The sequence below is a fragment of the Oncorhynchus gorbuscha genome, linkage group LG08 (genome assembly GCF_021184085.1).
Source record: "Oncorhynchus gorbuscha isolate QuinsamMale2020 ecotype Even-year linkage group LG08, OgorEven_v1.0, whole genome shotgun sequence".
Lineage (NCBI taxonomy): Eukaryota > Metazoa > Chordata > Actinopteri > Salmoniformes > Salmonidae > Oncorhynchus > Oncorhynchus gorbuscha.
The window spans coordinates 8243995-8263723 of NC_060180.1; the positions used below are offsets into that span (position 1 = coordinate 8243995).

Genomic DNA, 19729 nt, shown 5'->3' on the forward strand with positions numbered 1-19729 from the left:
CCAAAACCAATGTATAAACTTTGCTATTATCAATCGTCAATTGAGCATAGGAGTAGTGATTGACTTGGCAACGCCGTTGAACAATACCTTTAAATACTCTATCATGGGGGCTCAGAAAAATGCAACCGTGAATTAAAAGCCAAACAGTTTTGTGTACAGATCGTATAGGTCTCCTGTCTAAATCTTTGTTAAACGTTCTGCCATAAAGGCAGTGAGAAATAACTGAGGCTAAAGGGTTAACCACAAAGCCTACTCCAACGTTTTATTGTTATAGAAGCCAAGTCGTTTGTAGTTTGGGTCCCATATCCTTTTCTTGGGGCCAGAGCCTGTTTCATTCAATCTTTATCTCTCACTTGGTCTTTATTGTCAGCCAGCCATCTGACACCATTGTAAGCTGCTGCACACTTTCTCCCAGTCTGCGTTTTTTTATATAGAGAATTTAAAACTACACATTGATGCGCATGCCCATTGCGCAGTGGAAGCCATGTTGAAGTTTTGGTGGAGGCTTGCTGTTATTTTCTGACGCTGTATGGTTGTTTTCGATTTGTAATATTGCTCTCGTTCAACCATACCATTCGGGAACCATACATCGGAGTTCTAAAGATGAATTCCAGCGTTGACCTATCCAGGCGCAATCCGCAGGAGGATTTCGAGCTAATTCAGCGGATAGGAAGTGGCACATACGGAGATGTCTACAAGGTAACTGCAGCAATAGTAGCATGTTGTTAATTGCTCTGCTATTTTGATACATTGTTACATTACAATAACACACGCGCATTACATTGTAACGACGCAGGGTATTCCAATTGACCCAATGATACACTAGAAAGCATACTCGTTTTTTTAATTATTTTTTTTACACTAAAACCTGTCGCTCAAGTGCTGGTGAATACCTTTGCTTGGAGCCGTGGAAGGCACCTGGCCAGAATATCATATCGCGAAATACTTAACAGATAGCCTAATCCCTCTCATGTTCTGTTTTGATAAACATAATTACGCAGTCCGTCACCCTTGGTCATTGGGTGGCTTTGTTACAATGTTGCGTTCCTGTTTGTTAGTGTCCTATTTATGGTGTGGTAGAATATCCCCGAACGATTCAGTCGGGTTCCACACAACAGACAAGGCCCGGCGCAGTCGGTCAGCCAGGGCAAGGGAAAGCGATGCATATTCAAGTTTAATTAGATTTTAGCCCTGAAAACATTTACATTGGGTATTATTTAAGGAACTCAATTATGCAATTTTGCTGTTTTGGGACCCTGCAATAGAGTTAATTGTGTTAAGTTGTTAGGGGCGGCAGGTAGCGTAGTTGTTTGCAGCAACCGAAGAGTTGCCAGTTCGAATCCCGGGTACGACAGGAAAATAAATCTTGCGGCAGTGAGCTGGTAACCAGAAGGTTGCCGTTATCAAATCCTAGATGCCATTTCCTGATGTTTGACCCTTGAGCAAGGCACTTAACCACTCTAAACAATAGCTTCCACGATGCCCAGTGGCAGCCCAGCCACTCCTCCAAAACCTGTATGTGTGTCTTTCGCAGGGGTTTGGTTAAAAGCGGGAGTACAATTTCGGTTGTATCTAAAGTGATCTTAATCTTCTAGCTATTCAAAATATTACCTATTCAGACCATTACTAGCTCTTCAAAATATTACCTATTCAGACCATTACTCTGTTACAGCTGGCAGATGGGCGTTATTAGATACCACTGGGGTAGCACAGACAATTTGACCAATCTTAACTTGTCAATACTTCCTCAATTACCAACTTGGAAGAAAAGCAATGTCTTCTAAACATCCATGTCTAGTTTTAAATTAAATAAATGTTTTGCTCCATGAAGTAATCCAACCACGTGTACGCCGCCATCTTGACTATTTCAAATCTTCTCTCATTGATTGAGACAGGTGGGTGTCCACCCCAAAGGGCCGTATGTCTTCTTCTGTGGAGTTATCAAAACCTATATCCTAGTACTACCTCATTTCTTCCATAGCTCCCTCCCCAAGCTCTGGGGCCTTAGGGTATCACTGCTCATGACAGTGCCTCGTATAACTCCTTCCCTGAGAACTTTTATTCCAAGGACCCGCTCAGCCGCATCCACAATATTGTCCATCTTCCTGGACCTCCCTTACACTTTAGCCGTGCCATTGATCACCATTGCCATACAAATCACAAAGTCCACCTTCTTTACATGTAACATCCCTGCATCCTCCTGGAGGGAAGCCAACTCTGTAACCTGCATTTAAGGACTTGCCAACACCATGGAGTCCTCAAGAGTACCTTTTGTTCCGGCCACCCCTTTGACAGCTTCTGTATATGAAATGCAGTGGACGGCCCTGACTTTGGCAACCTCATTCTGTTTTGTCCTTGTCGGGCACTCCAAAGATGTACCTACATGCTTTACACCACAGTTGTAACACTTCACTGCTTCTTCATAACATTCACCATCACCTTTTTCCCACAACTTCTGCATCTCGGCTTCCTCCGCCTGTAGACACTCTCTACGTGTCCAAAAATGTTACACCGTTTACACTATAACGGCCTGGAAGTAAAAGCTCTTACAGGAAAGTACACACCCCAGCTTCACTGTGGTCGGGAGGGACTCCACATAAAAAACCACAAGAATAGACAAGCTCTTCTTTTCCTTTCCACTGACCCAACGATTCATCCTCCGTGCATCAACCACACCAGGAATACTCTTCAGCTCCTCGATGACCACTTCTTCCGAGACTCCAGCAATGACTCCATTGACAGGTGCTCTTCTCCTTAGCTCAAGCACAATGCAGCATGGTCATTTAATGTCGGGTCATTCGCCTGTGTTCAGCAGAAACAGAAAAAGTCAAGACCAGCCCACTCCTCGTGACTCACCGACTCTACTTTACCCACACCTCTCCCCACCATCATCTTGGATACTTCCAATCCATTTCACAATTTGGGCCCCAATTGTCCCAGAAACTGGACTCCCACCAGATATGAGGTATTCTTCACACTAGGCATATTTCTTCCCATCCCAACTTTAGCTTCTTTAACTGTTCTTTTGAACAGAGGTCAATTGTTCCTTAATTCCACCGACATCAGATTTAATATTCCACCATCCTTCCTTCATCTGAGTCTGTGCGCTCATCTTCTACCGATGTGCTATCAAATTCCATTGTTCCGGTGGCCTCAACAAATTTGTCCTGCCTGCTTAGTCGTAAAGTGTTCCGGCTAGACTTTCCTTTCTCTTGAAATCTGTCCATTACACTCACCTGTCTCCATCAATGAAATAAGATTTGAAATAGACAAGATGACGGCATACACAATGTTGGATTACTTCATGCAGCATAACATGATTTTAATTTTGATAATGGGGCATTTTCTACATTTAAACGAGCCCCTTGCAACTAGACCTGGACATTTAAAAGACGTTGGGAATTGAGGAAGTATCGCCAAGTTAAGTTTGGTCAAATTCTCTGTGCTACGCCAAACAGTACCTAACCTTTAACGGCTAATGGAGCATCACATTAGCCGTTTATAATCTGCTAGAAAGTCTTTCCTTTGTTGCAAGTGCACCACAAATAAACCTTTCACTCCTCCTACTTGTTGTTATATATTAACCACAATATTGTGGAATTGTATTGTGGGAGGCAGTGGCGACCATTCAAAATTCACTAACATTCAAACAACACAGATTTGATTATGCCTGCTTAGTGTAACCTTGACTTCAACCAGAGTAGGTGACTTAACAATCTTTTTGCCATGCAGTTAGTTGTTTGTCAAAGTATTTAGAGTATAGGATGGCAATTCATTGGATAAAGAGGAATTTGAAGGCCTACAATATGAAGACTTCAAAGTATTTGTTAAGACAGTAACCATTAACTATACAGAATATAAGATATGTAGAAGATGACCGTATCAAATGTAGCCCACATCCTGAAATGTTTAGCTTAAGGACGTTTGCCGCACTATGCTTTCAGGAATGGAATCATTTTCACCGTGGTCATTGTGAATGAATGTGAAGTGTGAGTGGCACAGCTGGGTAGGCATGGTCTGGAATGCAGTGGTCCTGACTTCCTGTGTGTGTGTGTGACCCATTGTTTAAGACTGATCCTGTAAAGGAAGAGGTAGAGGAGAAAAGCCTGGTCAGACCTTCAGCTGGATGTGTTCACAATCGGACCGTGCAGAACCGTCTGCAGTGGCCATCCTGTTTGGGCCGGGAATGTTCTGTTTTCCTCTAGTTTCCTTATTAAAACTGTTGGACACAAGCCCCAACTTTGTTTATCTTCAGGGAGGCTCCTTCTACCTATTGAACCAGTGTAATGTACTGTAACAGCCTACAGCGTTTACCCTGTGTTTTCTTGATACACACACTAAGCATTTCTTCTACCCTAAGGAAATGAAGTCCCTCATACAGCGCCCGTATTGTTCGCCACTATGCTTGTCATATCATAATTTGCTAACTGTGCAGATTACACCAGTATAATGGGGAGAGAATCAGAAGGCGTGGCGGGGTGGTGATATCTGCCCGTCCCAATAAGAATGTGTTTGTTGTGGGCTACAGTGCGTCACTGTTGTTATGTCAGCTGTGTCTGTGAGATAGCTGTGCTTCTCTTTCTAAATGATGTCTCCTGCGTGTCACTATCAATGCCATTGGTTAAGATGTTATAAAACATGCATTAATGAGTGTTTATTCCAAGGAATAGGTTACTGCACATTACAACAGCATTCCTGTATTTGAATAATGAGGCAGTAATCACACTTGACCGCTGTCTTTTACTGCCCTTGTCCCATGCTTTTTGTTTCGGGAGGTCAGAAGTTCAGTGAGGATATTTGTTGTTTGGATTGGAAGCAGGTCTTTAAGGTCTAAATTATTTTATACTGAACAAAAATATGAACGCAACATGTAAAGTGTTGGTTTCATGAGCTGAAATAAAAAATCACAGGAATTGTTTTTCCTGCCATTTTTTTCCACAAATTTGTTTACATCCCTGCTGGTGAGCATTTCTCCTTTTGCCAAAATAATCCATCCAGGGCCTCCCGGGTGGCGCAGTGCTTAAGGGCGCTGTACTGCAGCGCCACCAGAGACTCTGGGTTCACGCCCAGGCTCTGTCGTAACCGGCCTCGCCCGGGAGGTCCGTGGGGCGACGCACAATTGGCCTAGCGTCGTCTCATCGCGCACCAGCGACTCCTGTGGCGGGCCGGGCGCAGTGCGCGCTAACCAAGTGCACAGTGTTTCCTCCAACACATTGGTGCGGCTGGCTTCCGGGTTCAATGCGCGCTGTGTTAAGAAGCAGTGTGGCTTGGTTGGGTTGTGTATCAGAGGACACATTACTTTCAACCTAAGTCTCTCCCGAGCCCGTACAGGAGTTGTAGCGATGAGACAAGATAGTAGCTACTAAAACAATTGGATACCATGAAATTGGGGAGAAAACAGGGTAAAAATAAAAAAATGTTTAAAAAAAATATATATATATACTCCATCCACCAAGAAGCTGATTAAACAGCATGATCATTACACAGGTGCACCTTGTGCTGGGGACAATAAAAAGATGCCTCCAGCGTTGTTTTACAGAATATGGTAGTACGTCCAACCAGCCTCACAAACGCAGACCACGTGTAACCACGCAAGCCCAGAACCTCCACATCAGGCTTCTTCACCTGCGGGATCGATCGTCTGAGACCAGCCACACGGACAGCTGATGAAACTGAGGAGTATTTCTGTCTGTAATAAAGCCCTTTTGTGGGAAAACAAATGAATTCTGATGCCCTCCCAAGCCCACCCATGGCTGCTCCACTGACCATGTGAAATTCATAGGTTTTGGTCTAATACATTTGTATTTCAATTGACTGATTTCCTTATAAACTCAGCAAAAAAGGAAACGTCCCTTTTTCAGGACCCTGTCTTTCAAAGATAATTCATAAAAATCCAAATAACTTCACAGATCTTCATTGTAAAGCATTTAAACACTGTTTCCCCATGCTTGATCAATGAACCATAAACAATTAAGGAACATGACCCTGTGGAATGGTCGTTACGACATTAACAGCTTACAGCTCACAGCTATGAAAACCTAGGACACTAAAGAGGCCTTTCTACTGACTCTGGAAAAACTCCAAAAGAAAGATGCCCAGGATCCCTGCTCATCTGCGTGAACGTGCTTTAGACATGCTGCAAGGAGGCATGAGGACTGCAGATGTGGCCAGGGCAATAAATAACGATGTCCGTACTGTGAGACTCCTAAGACAGCGCTACAGGGAGACAAGACGGACAGCTGATCGTCCTCGCAGTGGCAGACAACGTGTAACAACATGTGCACAGGATCAGTACATCCGAACATTACACTTGCGGGACAGGTACAGGATGGCAACAACAACTGGCAGAGTTACACCAGGAACGCACAATCCCTCCATCAGTGGTCAGACTGTCCGCAATAGGCTGAGAGAGGCTGGACTGAGGACTTGTAGGCCTGTTGTTAGGCAGGTCCTCACCAGACATCACCAGCAACCTTGTCGCCTATGGGCACAAACCCAGACAGGACTGGCAAAAAGTGCTCTTCACTGACGAGTCGCGGTTTTGTCTCACCAGGGCTGACGGTCGGATTCGCGTTTTTTCATTGAAGGAATGAGTGTTACTCCGAGGCCCATACTCTGGAGCGGGATCGATTTGGAGGTGGAGGGTCCGTCATGGTCTGTGGCAGTGTCTCACAGCATCATCGGACTGAGCTTGTTGTCATTCCAGGCAATCTCAACGCTGTGCGTTACAGGGAAGACATCCTCTTCCCTCATGTGGTACCCTCCCTGCAGGCTCATCCTCACATGACCCTCCAGCATAACAATACCAGCCATACTGCTTGTTCTGTGCGTGATTTCCTGCAAGACAGGAATGTCCGTGTTCTGCCATGGGATCTCAATCCCATTGATCACGACTGGGACCTGTTGAATCGGGGGGTGAGGGCCATTCCCCCCAGAAATGTTCGGGTACTTGCAGGTGCTTTGGTGGAAGAGTGGGGTGACATCTCACAGCAAGATCTGGCAAATCTGGTGCAGTCCATGAGGAGGAGGAGATGCACTGCAGTACTTAGTATCTGGTGTGGCCACCAGCTGCATTGACAGTTACTTTTGATTTTGACCCCCCCCCCTTCATTCAGGGACACATTATTCAATTTCTGTTAGTCACATGTCTGTGGAACTTGTTAAGTTTATGACTCAGTTGTTGAATCTTATGTTCATACAAATACACTGCTCAAAAAAATAAAGGGAACACTTAAACAACACAATGTAACTTCAAGTCAATCACACTTCTGTGAAATCAAACTGTCCACTTAGGAAGCAACACTGATTGACAATAAATTTCACATGTTGTTGTGCAAATGGAATAGATAACAGGTGGAAATTATAGGCAATTAGCAAGACACCCCCAATAAAGGAGTGGTTCTCAGTTCCTATGCTTCCTGGCTGATGTTTTGGTCACTTTTAAATGCTGGTGGTGCTTTCACTCTCATGGTAGCATGAGACGGAGTCTACAACCCACACAAGTGGCTCAGGTAGTGCAGCTCATCCAGGATAGTGCAGCTCATCCAGGATAGTGCAGCTCATCCAGGATAGTGCAGCTCATCCAGGATAGGGCAGCTCATCCAGGATGGTGCAGCTCATCCAGGATGGCACATCAATGCGAGCTGTGGCAAGAAGGTTTGCTGTGTCTGTCAGTGAAGTGTTCAGAGCATGGAGGCGCTACCAGGAGACAGGCCAGTACATCAGGAGACGTGGATGAGGCCGTAGGAGGGCAACAACCCAGCAGCAGGACCGCTACCTCCGCCTTTGTGCAAGGAGGAGCAGGAGGAGCACTGCCAGAGCCCTGCAAAATGACCTCCAGCAGGCCACAAATGTGCATGTGTCTGCTCAAACGGTCAGAAACAGACTCCATGAGGGTGGTATGAGGGCCTGACGTCCACAAGTGGGGGTTGTGCTTACAGCCCAACACCGTGCAGGACGTTTGGCATTTGCCAGAGAACACCAAGATTGGCAAATTCGCCACTGACACCCTGTGCTCTTCACAGATGAAAGCAGGTTCACACTGAGCACATGTGACAGACGTGACAGAGTCTGGAGACGCCGTGGAGAACGTTGTGCTGCCTGCAACATCCTCCAGCATGACGGGTTTGGCGGTGGGTCAGTCATGGTGTGGGGTGGCATTTCTTTAGCCCTCCATGTGCTCGCCAGAGGTAGCCTGACTGCCATTAGGTACGGAGATGAGATCCTCAGACCCCTTGTGAGACCATATGCTGGTGCGGTTGGCCCTGGGTTCCTCCTAATGCAAGACAATGCAAGACCTCATGTGGCTGGAGTGTGTCAGCAGTTCCTGCAAGAGGAAAGCATTGATGCTATGGACTGGCCCGCCCGGTCCCCAGACCTGAATCCAATTTAGCACATCTGGGACATCATGTCTCGCTCCATCCATGGATGCTTTAGTCCAGTTCTGGGAGGAGATCCCTCAGGAGACCATCCGCCACCTCATCAGGAGCATGCCCAGGCATTGTAGGGAGGTCAGAGGCATGTGGAGGCCACACACAATACTGAGCCTAATTTTGACTTGTTTTAAGAACATTACAACAAAGTTGGATCAGTCTGTAGTGTTGTTTTCCACTTTTAATTTTGAGTGTGACTCCAAATCCAGACCTCCATGGGTTGATAAATTTGATTTCCATTGATAATTTTTGTGTGATTTTGTTGTCAGCACATTCAACTATGTAAAGAAAAAAGTATTTAATAAGAATATTTCATTCATTCAGATCTAGGATGTGTTATTTTAGTGTTCCCTTTATTTTTTGAGCAGTGTATTTACACTAAGTTTGCTGAAAATAAATGCAGTTGACAGTGAGAGGATGTTTTTGTGTGTTTATGAACTGTAAACACAGTAAAATCGTAAATTGTTGCATTTGATATTTTTTTGTTCAGTATAGTTCTGAGCAGGTTATGTAGGCCTGTTGTCTGTGAGTGGCAGGGTACGCAGATGAGAAACTCAGCAGGTTATGTAGGCCTGTTGTCTGTGAGTGGCAGGGTACGCAGATGAGAAACTCAGCAGGTTATGTAGGCCTGTTGTCTGTGAGTGGCAGGGTAAGCAGATGAGAAACGCAGCAGGTTATGTCGGCCTGTTGTCTGTGAGTGGCAGGGTAAGCAGATGAGAAACTCAGCAGGTTATGTCGGCCTGTTGTCTGTGAGTGGCAGGGTAAGCAGATGATAAACGCAGCAGGTTATGTAGGCCTGTTGTCTGTGAGTGGCAGGGTAAGCAGATGAGAAACTCAGCAGGTTATGTCGGCCTGTTGTCTGTGAGTGGCAGGGTAAGCAGATGAGAAACGCAGCAGGGGATTGGTTTCTTTGGCTTCCTCAGGAGTTTAGCATTTCCTTATTTTCTGAGCTCTGTACCTCTATTCACACACTGTGTTCTAACATAGTGTCTACATGTGAAGTGTTGGTTATGAACCTTCACAGCACAGACTGTGAAGGGGGGGGGGTTTGGTAAGGCTATTGATCATGAAGTTAGGTGTTGTCAAAAAGTCTCTGAGCTCTCTGATTGGGGGTGAGTTCGTCCTTTGTCCTATGTTGTCAGTCTACTAGCCATACTTTAATAAAGCATGGCTAGGCTTCTTCAGGAGTACAGCATTTCCTTATTAGCCACAGAGCTTGGCTCTGTTTTATTCTTCTGGCCATCCACTAGCTTATTCCACTGGTCTAGCTAGCTGCTGGTCTGGGATGCCGGTATTTGGCCTAAAGCATTAAGGAGAGAAACTGGAACCAATTCTCTCACGCTCACACACAGCTCACTCCCCACCTGCCGCATACGTCCGTGGTTTTTCAGGGTCTAGGCCTATGTTAAAATATGTCATTTATCCAAACCGACTTACAGTAATGCGTGCGTACATTTGTATGTATTCTAAGTGCAATTGTGATTCACTAAGTTAAAAGTGCAATTTTATTTTTTTCCATTTGGGCTATATTTATTATTTAGCTCATTTTAGGTTTTTAGGACAATTTTTGTTTTATCTTGATTATTGTTCAGTCGTGTGGTCGAGTGCTGCAAGGAAAGACCTAGCTAAGCTGCAGCTGGACCAGAACAGAGTGGCACGTCTTGCTCTTCATTGTAATCTGAGGGATGATATAAATACTATACATGCCAGTATCTCTTAGCTAAGAGTTGAGGAGAGACTGACTGTGTCACTTCATAAAAAAATAAAAATAAATCCCAAATGGTTTGCATAGTCAATTTACACACAGCTCTGGCCCCCCCACTTATGCCACCAGGGATCTTTTCACTGTCCCCAAATCCTGAACAAATTCAAGAAAGCATACACTATTATATAGAGCCATTCTTTCATTGAACTACATTCCATCTCGTATTACTCAAATGAACAGAAAACCTGGTTTAAAAATACAGATCAACACCTCATGGCACAACTCCTCTCTCCTATTTGACCTAGATAGTTTGCGTGTCTGTATTGATATCTAGGCTACATGTGCCTTTTTTTACATGTATATTTTAATTGATGTAGTTCTGTCCTTGAGCTGTTCTTGTCTATTAATGTTCCGTATTAGGTCATGTTTTGTGTGGACCCCAGGAAGAGTAGCTACTGCTTTTGCAAAAGCAAATAAAATGACCAATGACTGACTGTGGGTTGTGTGGTCGGTTGGTTTATGTTTCTATGGCCTGGCTCAGAAGCAGTGAGAGAGCGAGGGATAGGGGGAAAGTTCAGTGACCCAGTTTTCCCAGGATAAGCCTGGATTTTAATGCTGGCTGCCTGGTCTGAAAGAGGGAGCCAAACCTGCTGCCCGGGTTTGAACCCTATACGGAATGAGCTTAGACGCTGGGCATAATGGCTCTTAGTCCAATGGTGCCCGGAATCATAAGAGATGTAATAATTTAAGCCTTGGGAAGATGGATGGGGAGACAAAGGAGCGAAGTGACAGGTAGCCTGGCGGTTAAGAGTGTTGGGCCAGTAACCGAAAGGTCGCTAGTTTGAAATCTACAAGCCAACTAGGTGAAAAATCTGTCAGTGTGCCCTTGAGCAAGGCACTTAAACTTAATTGCTCCTGTATATTGGTCTGGATATGTTGGTCTGTGTTTGCCAAATGACTAAAATGTGAATATAAATGGATTTTAATCCAATACTTTTGCTAGGCCTACTACTACATGCCTGTCCAGCTGACCGTAGGGTGGTGTCAACCTCTCTCCAGCCGATAGTAGGGTGGTGTCAACCTCTCTCCAGCCGACAGTAGGGTGGTGTCAACCTCTCTCCAGCTGACCGTAGGGTGGTGTCAACCTCTCTCCAGCTGACCGTAGGGTGGTGTCAACCTCTCTCCAGCCGACAGTAGGGTGGTGTCAACCTCTCTCCAGCTGACCGTAGGGTGGTGTCAACCTCTCTCCAGCTGATCGTAGGGTGGTGTCAACCTCTCTCCAGCCGACAGTAGGGTGGTGTCAACCTCTCTCCAGCTGACCGTAGGGTGGTGTCAACATCTCTCCAGCTGACCGTAGGGTGGTGTCAACCTCTCTCCAGCTGACCGTAGGGTGGTGTCAACCTCTCTCCAGCTGACCGTAGGGTGGTGTCAACCTCTCTCCAGCTGACTGTAGGGTGGTGTCAACCTCTCTCCAGCTGACCGTAGGGTGGTGTCAACCTCTCTCCAGCTGACTGTAGGGTGGTGTCAACCTCTCTCCAGCTGACCGTAGGGTGGTGTCAACCTCTCTCCAGCTGACCGTAGGGTGGTGTCAACCTCTCTCCAGCTGACCGTAGGGTGGTGTCAACCTCTCTCCAGCTGACCGTAGGGTGGTGTCAACCTCTCTCCAGCTGACCGTAGGGTGGTGTCAACCTCTCTCCAGCTGACCGTAGGGTGGTGTCAAACTCTCTCCAGCTGACCGTAGGGTGGTGTCAACCTCTCTCCAGCTGACCGTAGGGTGGTGTCAACCTCTCTCCAGCCGACAGTAGGGTGGTGGTGTCGTCTTCCTCTCAATGGGAATTCTGTAATGGAGAGCCACAGTCCACACAGGGCTTGTATAACCTATAGGCCTTATGTGTGTCTGTGTCCTCAAGGGACAAATTAGCCACCAGGGACAGGCCTCTGATGTGCTGGAAGATTAGGCCTATGTTTGCCACGTAGCTACATCTTTGATTAAAGATGACTCACAGACTAAAGTTAATTTCTGTGTTTTCACTCTGCCTTCACTAGAGGGGTGCTTGTCCCTCCTGGCGTCAAGGTGTAAAGCGGGAAGTGGGAGCCAATCTATGGAGATTTCTACTGAAATGTTGTAAATATATGTTGTGAGTCACAAACAAAGAAGGTGTTGTAAAAATACAGAATACAACTTTCAAATAATCACTGTCTGTAAATATGCTCATATACTCTGAACAAAAATTTAAATGCAACATATCAAGTTTTGGTCCCATATTTCATGATCTGAAATAAAGATCTCAGATATTTTCCATGCGCACCAAAAGCTTATTTCTCACATTTTTAGAGAATGATGAAACTGTTGGTTTGCACAACTGAAGAATGTCTGCAGAAACCGTTTAAGGGAAGCTCATCTGTGTGTTCGTCGTCCTCACCACGGTCTTGACCTGACTGCAATTCTGTGTTTTAACCGACTTCAGTGGGCAAATGCTCACCCTCAATGGCCACTGGTACGCTGTGCTCTTCACGGTTGAATCCCGGTTTCAACTGTATCGGGCAGACGGCCTGTATGGCTTTGTGTGGGCAAGCAGTTTGCTGATGTCAACGTTGTGAACAGAGTGCCCCATGGTGGTGGGGTTATGGTATGGGCAGGCGTAAGCTACGGACAACGAAGACCACTACATTTTATTGATGGCAAATTGAATGTACAGCGATACCATGACGAGATCCTGAGGCCCATTGTCATGCCATTCATCCTCCTCCATCATCACGTTTCAGCCTGATAATGTACGCCCCCATGTCGCAAGGATAGTACACCATTCCTGGGAGCTGAACATGTCCCAGTTGTTCCATGGCCTGCATACTAACAGACATGTCCCAGATCTTCCATGGCCTGCATACTCACAGACATGTCCCAGATCTTTCATGGCCTGCATACTAATAGACATGTCCCAGATCCTCCATGGCCTGCATACTAACAGACATGTCCCAGATCTTCCATGGCCTGCATACTCACAGACATGTCCCAGATCTTTCATGGCCTGCATACTAACAGACATGTCCCAGATCTTTCATGGCCTGCATACTAACAGACATGTCCCAGATCCTCCATGGCCTGCATACTAACAGACATGTCCCAGATCTTCCATGGCCTGCATACTCACAGACATGTCCCAGATCTACCATGGCCTGCATACTCACAGACATGTCCCAGATCTTCCATGGCCTGCATACTCACAGACATGTCCCAGATCTTCCATGGCTTGCATACTCACAGACATGTCCCAGATCTTCCATGGCCTGCATACTCACCGACATGTCCCAGATCTTCCATGGCCTGCATACTCACAGACATGTCCCAGATCTTCCATGGCCTGCATACTCACCGACATGTCCCAGATCTTCCATGGCCTGCATACTCACAGACAAGTCCCAGATCTTCCATGGCCTGCATACTCACCGACATGTCCCAGATCTTCCATGGCCTGCATACTAAAAGACATGTCCCAGATCTTCCATGGCCTGCATACTCACAGACATGTCCCAGATCTTCCATGGCCTGCATACTCACCGACATGTCCCAGATCTTCCATGGCCTGCATACTCACAGACATGTCCCAGATCTTCCATGGCCTGCATACTCACCGACATGTCCCAGATCTTCCATGGCCTGCATACTCACAGACAAGTCCCAGATCTTCCATGGCCTGCATACTCACCGACATGTCCCAGATCTTCCATGGCCTGCATACTAAAAGACATGTCCCAGATCTTCCATGGCCTGCATACTCACAGACATGTCCCAGATCATCCATGGCCTGCATACTCACAGACATGTCCCAGATCTTCCATGGCCTGCATACTCACAGACATGTCCCAGATCTTCAATGGCCTGCATACTCACCGACATGTCCCAGATCCTCCATGGCCTGCATACTCGCAGACAAGTCCCAGATCTTCCATGGCCTGCATACTCGCAGACAAGTCCCAGATCTTCCATGGCCTGCATACTCACAGACATGTCCCAGATCTTCCATGGCCTGCATACTCACAGACAAGTCCCAGATCTTCCATGGCCTGCATACTAAAAGACATGTCCCAGATCTTCCATGGCCTGCATACTCACAGACAAGTCCCAGATCTTCCATGGCCTGCATACTAAAAGACATGTCCCAGATCTTCCATGGCCTGCATACTCACAGACATGTCCCAGATCTTCCATGGCCTGCATACTCAGACATTTCCCAGATCTTCCATGGCCTGCATACTCACAGACAAGTCCCAGATCTTCCATGGCCTGCATACTAAAAGACAAGTCCCAGATCTTCCATGGCCTGCATACTAAAAGACATGTCCCAGATCTTCCATGGCCTGCATACTCACAGACAAGTCCCAGATCTTCCATGGCCTGCATACTAAAAGACATGTCCCAGATCTTCCATGGCCTGCATACTCACAGACATTTCCCAGATCTTCCATGGCCTGCATACTAAAAGACATGTCCCAAATCTTCCTTGGCCTGCATACTCACAGACAAGTCCCAGATCTTCCATGGCCTGCATACTAAAAGACAAGTCCCAGATCTTCCATGGCCTGCATACTAAAAGACATGTCCCAGATCTTCCATGGCCTGCATACTAAAAGACATGTCCCAGATCTTCCATGGCCTGCATACTCACAGACATGTCCCAGATCTTCCATGGCCTGCATACTCACAGACAAGTCCCAGATCTTCCATGGCCTACATACTCACCGACATGTCCCAGATCTTCCATGGCCTGCATACTGCATGTTTTGGATGCTCTGTATTGACGTGTACGACAGTGCGCTCCAGTTCCCGCCAATATCCAGCAACTACGCACAGCCATTGAAGAGGAGTGGGACAGCATTCCACAGGCCACAATCAACAGTCTGATCAACTCTATGTGAAGGAAATGTGTCGTGCTGCATGAGGCAAATGGTGGTCACACCAGATAAAGACTTCACATTTTGATTTATTTTTATTTTTATAAATATCCATGCCCCTACTTTTTTTTAAAGGTGTCTGTGACCACCAGAGGCATATCTGTTTTCCCAGTAATGTGCAATCCATTGATTATGGCCTAATTTATTTATTTAAATTGACTGATTTCCTTATGAACAGCAACTCAGTAAAGTCTTTAAAATTGTAGCATTTTATAATTCTGTTCAGTGTAGTTTCACAACCATATGTCTTGATCCAAAAGGGAATGAGTCATAATTTAACAAAAACAAATGATTAGCAAATAAATGCAAGACAGGTTTTTTTTTCTGGATAAACACAACATATTTTACCAACATATTTCTTACTTTGCAAACACAAGTGGTCAAATATGTTTTTGTGAGTGTGACAACATTTGTGACTTCACAGATTACATTTGTGACCTGTGTCATATATATTTGTGACTTGCATTACATTTGTGAGTTGACTCCCATTTGTGTGGCCTCACATATGTTTTACTGATCAGTTTGTGACAATTTAATATATGGAATCCAGATGAGGAAATCCTCAATTCTCATAGAAATAAGATAAAAATGAATATTGCAATTTACTTTCAGAAATGCATCTGTTTGGTGTCCTAGCTTCCTTTCCTCATTTTCTATAATAATTTCCTCCTTTCCTGGCTTGCTTTCCTTTCTCCCTTTTTACTCTCTTGCTTTCCTAGCTCTTCTCCTATCCTTTTCTAATTATTTCCTTTTCTTGCTTCCTTACCTTCACTAGCTTCCTTTTCTAGATCCCTTTCCTAATTTCCTAGCTTTCTTTCCTCTTTTCCTTTTATAATAGCCATTTCTCCCTTTCCTTGCTGTCCTCCCCTCATTTTATTTTTTAGCTCCCTTTCTGCCTATCCTTTCCTAGCTTCCTTTCTTCCTTTCCTAACTTCCTTTTCTGTCTTTCCCATCTACCATTCCTCCTTCCCTAGCTTCCTTTTCTAGATCCTTTCTTATTTTCCTAGCTTTCTTTCCACATTTCCTTGTTCCCTTTCCCTAATGTCCTGTACTCTTTTTCATTCCTCCTTTCTTGGCTTCCTTTCTTCCTTTCCTTTCTTCTATTCTTTTTTTCTGTCCTTTGACAGCTCTTTGGTCTTGGCCATAGTGGAGTTTGGAGTGTGACTGTTTGAGGTTGTGGACAGGTGTTTTTTATACTGATAACAAGTGCTATTAATACAGGTAACGAGTGGAGGACAGAGGAGCCTCTTAAAGAAGAAGTTACAGGTCTGTGAGAACCAGAAATCTTGCTTGTTTGTAGGTGACCAAATACTTATTTTCCACCATTTGCAAATAAATTCATTAAAAATCCTACAATGTGATTTTCTGGATTTTTTTTCTTCTCATTTTGTCTGTCATAGTTGAAGTGTACCTATGATGAAAATTACAGGCCTCTCTCATCTTTTTAAGTGGGGGAACTTGCACAATTGGTGGATGACTAAATAATTTTTTGCCTCACTGTACATACATGCATGCATACATACATACATGCATGCATGCATGCATGCATGGATATAGCATTTGAAGAGATAATAGAACCTTTAAGTTAGAGTACAAGTAAAACACATTTCACGTTTACTTTTAGGAGATACTCGAAGAGTTGATTAAATGGACACTCAAACAGAGTGAAGTGGCAATTCCCTGATCCACCTCTACGCAGACGACACCATTCTATATACTTCCGGCCCGTCCTTGGACACTGTGCTATCTAACCTCCAAACGAGCTTCAATGCCATACAACACTCCTTCCGTGGCCTCCAACTGCTCTTAAACGCTAGTAAAACCAAATGCATGCTTTTCAACCATTCGCTGCCTGCACCCGCACGCCTGACCAGCATCACCACCCTGGATGGTTCCAACCTTGAATATGTGGACATCTATAAGTACCTAGGTGTCTGGCTAGACTGTCAACTCTCCTTCCAGACTCATATCAAACATCTCCAATCGAAAATCAAATCAAGAGTCGGCTTTCTATTCCGCAACAAAGCCTCCTTCACTCACGCCACCAAACTTACCCTAGTAAAACTGACTATCCTACCGATCCTCGACTTCGGCGATGTCAACTACAAAATTGCTTCCAACACTCTACTCAGCAAACTGGATGCAGTTTATCACAGTGCCATCCGTTTTGTCACTAAAGCACCTTATACCACCCACCACTGCGACTTGTATGCTCTAGTCGGCTGGCCCTCGCTACATATTCGTCGCCAGACCCACTGGCTCCAGGTCATCTACAAGTCCATGCTAGGTAAAGCTCCGCCTTATCTCAGTTCACTGGTCACGATGGCAACACCCATCTGTAGCACGCGCTCCAGCAGGTGTATCTCACTGATCATCCCTAAAGCCAACACCTCATTTGGCCGCCTTTCGTTCCAGTTCTCTGCTGCCTGTGACTGGAACGAATTGCAAAAATCGCTGAAGTTGGAGACTTTTATCTCCCTCACCAACTTCAAACATCAGCTATCTGAGCAGCTAACCGATCGCTGCAGCTGTACATAGTCTATCAGCAAATAGCCCACCCATTTTTACCTACCTCATCCCCATACTGTTTTTATTTATTTACTTTTCTGCTCTTTTGCACACCAATATCTCTTACCTGTACATGACCATCTGATCATTTATCACTCCAGTATTAATCTGCAAAATTGTAATTATTCGCCTACCTCCTCATGCCTTTTGCACACAATGTATATAGACTCCCCCTTTTTTCCCTACTGTGTTATTGACTTGTTAATTGTTTACTCCATGTGTAACTCTGTGTTGTCTGTTCACATTGCTATGCTTTATCTTGGCCAGGTCGCAGTTGCAAATGAGAACTTGTTCTCAACTAGCCTACCTGGTTAAATAAAGGAGAAATAAAAAAATAAAATGGTATGGGTGACTGTATCATTCAGTCCTGGCCTGTGGAATAGAGAGCATGTGTGTACTACGGGTGACCTGCCTTACACTTGTCCTTGGCAGGCGGGTTAACAGTCTCTGAAGGGAGACTTGGGACACTGCGAAGTCCAGCCATAGGTTCTCTTTGCTCATGAAGTGAGGGCAACGATCTGTGTAGTGCATCCATTATCCTTGTATCCAGGTTATGCCGTACCATGGAAGATTTGGCAAGCACACTTCTGGATGCTCTCAAGCTGGCCACCAATTATTGATTGATTTATTTTGCTGTGGCCCTCCTCCAGATAACGCTAGTCTGTTGTAAGTCCTTACCCCCAATCCATCTTCTTAATGCTGAGTGCCAAGCAGAGGGGCATCAGGTCACATTTTGTAGTCAGGGATCAAACCTCCAGCCTTCCAATCTCAGGGTGTCCTTACCCCCAATCCATCTTCTTAATGCTGAGTGCCAAGCAGAGGGGCATCAGGTCACATTTTGTAGTCAGGGATCAAACCTCCAGCCTTCCAATCTCAGGGTGTCCTTACCCCCAATCCATCTTCTTAATGCTGAGTGCCAAGCAGAGGGGCATCAGGTCACATTTTGTAGTCAGGGATCAAACCTCCAGCCTTCCAATCTCAGGGTGTCCTTACCCCCAATCCATCTTCTTAATGCTGAGTGCCAAGCCGAGGGGCATCAGGTCACATTTTGTAGTCAGGGATCAAACCTCCAGCCTTCCAATCTCAGGGTGTCCTTACCCCCAATCCATCTTCTGAATGCTGAGTGCCAAGCCGAGGGGCATCAGGTCACATTTTGTAGTCAGGGATCAAACCTCCAGCCTTCCAATCTCAGGGTGTCCTTACCCCCAATCCATCTTCTGAATGCTGAGTGCCAAGCAGAGGGGCATCAGGTCACATTTTGTAGTCAGGGATCAAACCTCCAGCCTTCCAATCTCAGGGTGTCCTTACCCCCAATCCATCTTCTTGATGCTGAGTGCCAAGCAGAGGGGCATCAGGTCACATTTTGTAGTCAGGGATCAAACCTCCAGCCTTCCAATCTCAGGGTGTCCTTACCCCCAATCCATCTTCTTAATGCTGAGTGCCAAGCAGAGGGGCATCAGGTCACATTTTGTAGTCAGGGATCAAACCTCCAGCCTTCCAATCTCAGGGTGTCCTTACCCCCAATCCATCTTCTTAATGCTGAGTGCCAAGCAGAGGGGCATCAGGTCACATTTTGTAGTCCGGGATCAAACCTCCAGCCTTCCAATCTCAGGGTGTCCTTACCCCCAATCCATCTTCTTAATGCTGAGTGCCAAGCAGAGGGGCATCAGGTCACATTTTGTAGTCAGGGATCAAACCTCCAGCCTTCCAATCTCAGGGTGTCCTTACCCCCAATCCATCTTCTTAATGCTGAGTGCCATCTGTGAAGTCATATGTCTTGTGTTTGCAAAGTAGGAAATATTTTTGTAAAATGTGCTGTCTTAAACAGAAAAAACCTTTCTTGCATTTATTTTTTGTTAATGAGGACTCATTTGCTTTTGGATATTGACATATGTTTATAAAACTATAATGGACAAAATATAAATGCAACAATTTTATTGAGTGACAATTCATATTAAGAAATCAGTCTATTTAAAGAAATTCAATAGGCCCTAATCTATGGATTTCACATGACTGGGCAGGGAGGCAGCCATGGGAGGGCAAAGGTCTACCCACTTGGCAGCCAGGCCCA

General features: G+C 45.4%; 1 protein-coding gene across 7 annotated transcripts in view; it reads left to right on the plus strand.

Annotated features, from left to right (window-relative positions):
* The first annotated feature begins 487 nt into the window (after positions 1-487).
* Positions 488-19729, plus strand: part of LOC124041149 (mitogen-activated protein kinase kinase kinase kinase 3-like) — a 91067-nt gene continuing 71825 nt past the window's right edge. For all 7 annotated transcript variants that reach the window (XM_046358376.1, XM_046358378.1, XM_046358380.1 and 4 more), the window contains exon 1: positions 488-699. In XM_046358376.1, the coding sequence (XP_046214332.1) occupies positions 604-699 (96 nt within the window). In that variant the 5' untranslated portion in view covers positions 488-603. The remainder of the gene's footprint in view (positions 700-19729) is intronic.